Genomic DNA, 6990 nt, shown 5'->3' with positions numbered 1-6990 from the left:
AGAATATGCGTTGATTGAAATCTGCCCATCGAGTGCTTTTATTTAAGAAAATCTGTGTGGGCGCAGGACATTCTAATAGCACTTGAAAAACATGTTCTGTTTGAGCAAACCTTGAAAACTACCAAGTGTTGTTTGCACAGACTGCTGCAATGATGAACTTCATTGTGGCTTACTGATGGCAGATCATGGCAAACAACTGAAAGCAAGGAAAGAAAATGCATACGAAGGTAACGCACAAGAGCACCGACTTTAATATCGCTTGAGAAAAATAAAAGTTAAAGGGACCCTGAACCACCCCTCGGGCTTGATGAAATAACATAGTCCACGGGTAGCATACGCTGCTGTGAACATCTCAGCCAAGTTTTGCTGTCGTACGCTGTGCGTGGAGCTCGCAAGTAGAGCGCAAAGTCACCTTTCTCTCAAACACACTCTTTTTAACAGAAACCATGTTCTTCCCCCTCTTCTGGACGCTTTATTTCGTAATAAAGCGGATTCCCATACGCGGCTTCTATTGGTAGCTGCAGTCGGCTGCGTAGCGTAGATACCGTGGCCGCCGCTGGGTGCCGCCACAAGTCCACTAGCTAAGCGTGCTGCAGCTTGCTGAGGATGGCCGCGTTTGGATTATATTTAGCACATCGTAGGCACCGAAATCGGAAGTCGTGACGTCCACGTTAACATCCAAAATGAAATTTGAACTGCCCGCCACAGTAACATAGAAGGCGGAGCATTGTGGCCATGCCCCACTCGACCGTAACCTTTACAGTTCTCCACTTCGATAAAAAGTGGTTCAGGGCCCCTTCAAAAGTCATCATTAGTGTGTAATTATGTTCCTTGCCTTTTCGCACTTCCAGTAATTTGCCAAGACTTTTGAAAGAAAACAAATCATTCTAGTCGATTTCCTTGCGGGCATTGCTTGAACTTTATAGCAGACCTTCTTGCTATAAAGCTTGACTTTGCTATAAGGCTATAAAGGCTTTACTTTGCTTACCAAGAAAAAGCAAGTCGAGCACTCATTTAAATACTATTACAATTTCAAACCACCAGAGCGATATGCAATTCAAAATTGAATGAGAGCATTTAGATGTCTGCTTAAAAACTAGTAATTTATATGACAATTAAATGTGCTTAAAAGGAAGCTTTAGCTCGGGTGCTCTTCTCTAATTACATCTAAAAGGAGAATTTGTTTTTCTTGGCAACCACTGCACCAAATTTGAAGAGGTTTGTTGCATTTAAAAGAAAAACTTAAAATCTGGTGATGGTTGGTTTTGAATTTTTCATTTAGGTCGTAAATATTTTATTAAAAATTGGCAAAAATCGTACATTTTCGGAAAACCACACTATCAAGTTTACAACTCTAACTCAGCAATGAAAAACTATATCACAATTCTGTGATTTGCATCTAATAGTACATCTAAAGCGGACAAAATTCATATGTTACACATGAATCTCAAAAAATTTAGTAATATGGAAATACAGATTTTGCAGAACCCTTATACACAACGTAACAAGTTCACGTAAAATATAAATTTACATATGAAATTTGTCCGCTTTGAACGATCTAATGGATGCAGTTTACAGAACCGCGATAGCTGTTCTTGATGCAAAGCTATTAATTTGTAAACTTTGTACTTCTATTTTTTTCGAACTTTTGAATTCTTGAAAATTCTTTTTAAAATTTTCAGGTCCTAAATCACAATTCCGCTTTTAACAGTCACTAGAATTTAACTTTTTCTCTCAAATGCAACAAATTTCATTAAAATCGGTCCAGGTGTTCTCAGAAATGCGTTTCTGCATTTTACATGTATGTTAATAGGCCGCGTTGGAGTTGGGCCCGAGCTAAAGCTTCTTCTTAAAAGTTGAATACTGCTACTTTCCCATTTCTACATAAGGTGGTGGTCTTCTGTGCTAACAATCTATGGAGATGCTTTTGGTGTAATTGTATCAGCGAATTTTATAACTGCATGAATGCTCTTTTAGTTATAACCTTTAGCTTATTGAAAACCACTGTATCATGACCTTCCAAACTAAAGTTTTCTCATTTCAAGTTTTCTCTACTAGTTTCCTGCTTGTACAAAAAGTTAATCTTTCCCTGCATATTTAAAAGCCATGTCACACCAGTATTATACAAGCAATAAAATTAAAGTTCTTGCACACAATGTCACCAGTGTTCTAACAAGAGATAAAATTGGGGTGCTTGTGTACAATCAACCTTTGACGTAACTTTGAAAAGCATTATTCATACACTTCCTCAAGCAGGAAAGCAATGTGCAGTTACCGCTTTAATACTGCATTGCAAATTTTTCAACAAGGTGATTTTTTTTTCTTAAGAGTGGAAACAGGTGGAAATGCAAGTTACTCAAAAGCATGCAATGTGTAAAGCTCCGGCTTCGGCCCTTACACCTGTTGCTACAGTGTTGTGCCTTTAGATCTTTAACCTTTAACTGCCTATGACGTGTTAACTGTACATGACAAAGGTTGTACTAGCTTGTAACTTTGACACACAAATACATAGTGTATTTTGCTATCTTTTTGAACAAGAACAGTAAAAGCGCTGTAGGCATTACTGGAATATCTTTTTTTTTTAAGCGGCATAAGTGGAGGTTTTAGAAAAATGCACACTTTTCATGATTTTTAAAAATTTTCCCATGGCAGTTAAGGGGTTAGTTACATAAGGTGTTCAGAACAATTAGGTTCAAGAACTAGCATGCTTTTCTGCATTTCTGAAGTTGCATGAAATGATACCCAACGCAATTAATTGTCAGCTGAGTCACACATGCACCAGTACTATTATGGGTGTGTAAAATGGAGATTCACTGGTGGCATCATTGAAGGACAAACATTATGCAAAGTCATGATTGTGGACTCTTGGGCACACAGCAGCCTCATTATCAGCGAAATTGAGCAAGCGGATCGGACGGTTCAGCATAGCAAGGAACACAGCTCGAAAAGCCTGCAGGTGTTTCCATCGCAGGCCAGGTGGCGTTCAGAATTTTATCACTGAAAGTGGCCTTAAAGGGCAACTCCGGCAATTTTTCAAAGTCCACTAACTTTAATAAAATTTTGAATATATATATTTTTTTGCACTCTGATTATCTGTGCCAAATACTATCACTGCAAGTCATTTAGTTTTCTTGAAAATCAATTTTAAAGATTGGTTGCGCGTACTCGACTCACGCCCACGAATGTATGACTTTTTACTGGCCACCCTGTGTTTGTGACGTCAGACCCTACACCGCCACCTCTCCCAGAAACGACGAAGCTGGCTCCTTTTTCTACGAGATGACAGCCGACAATCATCATTTTGACAGACGTGATAACTGGTGCTTCATTTCGTCTTGTCACAGTACAATGCGCTGATCTTAGGTAAGCACGACAGCTGCCTCGCGCAACGGCAGGTCAAAAGCTAACGGCAATCCTTCAGCGCTAAAATCACTGAAATCGCCGCAGTCTAGTTCAAAAGAGCTGGAAAAGTTCCACGTGTCACCAGAAGATATTGTCAGCTTCGCTTTTTCGGCGTTAGCACCACGTGTACTGCGTGTTTTGCATGCGTTCTGCGTGTTTACGTGACGGTAGTGTAGGATCTGATGTCATCTACTCATCGTAGACGCCACATGAAGCAGCTACCCATTTTGGTACCTTGTTTATTGGTTATTTAAAATTATTGATGAGCTTCTAAGCAAATTGAATCACTCTACCTGTGACAGGGCCTTGACAGGACTGTCAATTCCATTTGAAAATAACAATATCCTAATATGATATCCTCACACACACTGTTAATTTATGCTATCAGTGATGACAAGTGCAGGCCATTTCACTCTTGCATCACTGCAATAAAAACAGTGAAAAATGTCACAAAGTAAAGGATATATCAACAGAAGGTGCTTGTTCACCTTTGTCCCATTAGTTATGCTGCTTTTCCTTGTCAATATGACCAACACGCTGAACTCTGGTACTATTTTGCACCAGGAATATTTCAGTAGGCAGAACAGAGCACTAAAGAAGCTTCATACACTTTCACGCATCTATGACAATATTACCGTGAATAATGCACATCATTCAAAGCGACTTTGCTGAGAAGTGGTAGCAGTTCCAGCTTTTCTGGACATTTTTACTTAAACAGACCCTTTATAGCAGACCTTCGAACTTGAATGCACCTCCAACATGGCAGAAACGCCACAAAACGCTCAGATGTGTTTTTATACGGAGCACAAGGGTTTCAACTAGATAACCAGCTTTGTCAAAATATACAGTTACAGCTGGTGCACCCCTGGAGGCATTTCGATGGAAGACAAACAAATGCTACAATGAGTAGCTTGCAAAATGATATCCACAAAACAACACACTTCAGCAGGTGAAAGAAATAACTGCCTTCTTTTATTTATTACCATTCAAAATAGGCCTATCTCTTCCTATGTATTTAAGCTCTTTCTCTGTACAGATTATGCAACAACGGCATTTCAAAAACTTCAGCAAACACTATGTATTCTACACATAGCAGTTTCGTCTTGTAAAGCCTACATGCTACGTTTCTTAAAATGGCTTCATTCAGCAACCTTCGAAGTACAAAAATCCTCACTACGAATGCACACCCTGTGGTAAGCCTGCTTATCAATAAGCTGCTTTCCCAACATCAAAGAAAAAGGCACATTCATCACTTTTGCGAGGCTTTACCACATCAAGGCTTTGTGTGAAAAAAGAAAAAAATATATATATGTATGTGTATGGCATCCTGTAATTCGGACATTATCAATTGTTTACATACTGTATGAACATTACTTGTAAAAAAGCCTTAAATAAACAGTGTGTGTAAAAAAAGAAAGCTCTCACGAACTCATTATTCATATCAATGATCCATACCAATGGGTAAGTAAAATAGCCACATATGCAGCTTGTTGTGCGAATGAGTGAGAACAGAAAAGTAAAAGCAGTGAATACCCCTACCAGCAACAACAGTGCAAAGCTGTATGCAACAGGTCACTCCACCTTGAGCAAGAACACCATCACAAATGCATTTTCTGCACTAGGCAGCCTTGGCGACTCCCACGCTGCAGTTCACTCACTTTCTCAACTGCACAGCTCCATCATGAATTTCCTTTTGGTAGACGAGTATGTACAGAACATAGAAAGATGGCACGAGCACTGCAACAATGACAACAATAGCAATTATCCCGCACCATCCTATGCCACAGTCTGCACCACTCGACGAATCGGGCTGTGGACGCGAGACATGACGGTCGATGGAGCTGTCCTCAACTTCGTCAATCTGGATGCCGTCATCTCCCGCACCTCGCTCTTGCAAGGCTGCTTGCACTTTATGGTCAAGGTTCTTCCAATAGCGGATCGCTTTGTCCGGCGGCGACTCTGCACCATCACTGGCCACAGAGATGGTGTCATCGGCAGGCACATTTGTGTCAACAAGTTGTCCCGTTGCAATGTGGATGCGATCAGGGACTTTGATCACAGTGAGGGCAAAGAAGTCCTGGTCACTAAGAAGGTTGTTAAAGTGTCGCAAGGCACCAACCTGTAAATGTAATAAGGGAAAGAACCTTTTTAAGCCAAGCATGGTTTCCACTCCACACAAATTGCATATTGATTCTTAAAAGTACAGGTTCAGCTCTCGAGAAGTGGACACTGATAATAAGAAAGGTGACAGGTTTAGGAGGTTCTGGACCATTAATGTTTAAGAGATGGCTACCACCTCAACAGGAACATTGTGTGCTGTGTTTGCGAGGAACATTAAAAAAAAAGTCAAGCTTTTGCCACCACTGTGTAGCAGCTTTTCTGACGAGCCCCATTGTATCACATTTTAGCATTACCCCAAATGATTACACAGTGAGGCTGGTGAGGCTTCAGTCTTCAATTTGTTTGCTTTATTTCTTTTTCATTTGACAATATAAAGTGTCATACATAGAAAAAAAGATGAAGTAAAAGAAAGTTACACGTCCATATAAATTTGAGCAAACAAACTTGGTGACGAAAAGATCCCTTCTGATCGAAATATAATGACTGTGTAATCTCCCTAAACACTTCGAAACCGTTGACAGACACTGCTCTGTTCCTGCCCCACTTTCCAGCTGGTTTCTGAAAGTGCCATATGCGAAGCCTTGGACATGCGAGGAACTCAGCACGCCGAGTTACTTTCGCAACATCGTGAACGTCTTGCTTAGAAATGTGCAAGCTCAACTCATGGCAGCCGTCCTGTATTTACAAACAACAAATGATCAATGCAATCATATCAGAAAAAAAGCAAAAGTAATGCTCACCGTGCACCCGTAACGGAGTGCAATGCCTTGCAGTGTTTCGCCTTCAACAATACGGTGCTCAAACACTGCCGAAGGCGGAGCCTTTCGAGCCGCAAATTTGTTTCTGTCGCCGGTGTCTTTGGAACCGTTCTGACCTCCACGAAGTCTGAGTTCTGTCGCATCATCCCAAGAGCCGACTTCATCGGAAGCGACGTCGTCTCCGTCGGCGAAAATAAAAGCCTGTTGTTCGTCTCCTTCCGAATTAGTCCTCAGGAGGCCTCGGTGATAACGAGGACCCCGGTGACGACTCTTGGGCTTAGACAGCGACCATCTTTTGGGAAGGGACACCATGGCAAGGAGATAACAGGCTGATGACCATCATCGCGCCCTACCTTCACTTTTCACTGTGGTACCTATGCCGAAGGTACAAGTAAAAAGAACGTCCCGCAACGTTAAAGCTACACGTAGGTGAGAAGGTGGCATGTTAATGGAGCTGGCACAAGGAATTATTTGTCGCTACAAGCACCGTACAGGGTCCCATCCTCGATCCACTCTGCCTTTGGTGCGGTTCGTCAGTCAGTTGGCCAGCTGGCGGCTCGTGACAGGATATGCGGATAGGCTTCGATACAGACACCGTAGCTTCGATGTGACTTTAGTGACGTGACACCGCCATCCATTCATGCCGTGTTCGTGCACGAGTGGCACAAAACTGAAAGTTAAAAATAAAGAGCTTATTGGTTAATCTGAA

General features: G+C 41.4%; 1 protein-coding gene across 1 annotated transcript; it reads right to left on the bottom strand.

Annotated features, from left to right (window-relative positions):
• Nucleotides 1–1604: 1604 nt before the first annotated feature.
• On the bottom strand, nt 1605–6876 carry LOC119442681 (lysM and putative peptidoglycan-binding domain-containing protein 4). The gene is made up of 2 exons (XM_037707646.2): nt 6264–6876; nt 1605–5521 (listed from the first exon to the last, which is right to left on the bottom strand). Exons 1-2 carry the CDS (start codon nt 6591–6593, stop codon nt 5057–5059), a joined length of 795 nt encoding a protein of 264 aa, XP_037563574.1. The 5' UTR covers nt 6594–6876; the 3' UTR covers nt 1605–5056.
• Between the last annotated feature and the right edge of the window lie 114 nt (nt 6877–6990).

This window comes from Dermacentor silvarum, chromosome 2, assembly GCF_013339745.2.
Source record: "Dermacentor silvarum isolate Dsil-2018 chromosome 2, BIME_Dsil_1.4, whole genome shotgun sequence".
Classification (NCBI taxonomy): Eukaryota; Metazoa; Arthropoda; class Arachnida; order Ixodida; family Ixodidae; genus Dermacentor; species Dermacentor silvarum.
The sequence above is the reverse complement of the archived record's forward strand: the minus strand, read 5'-3'. Positions and strand labels throughout refer to the sequence as shown.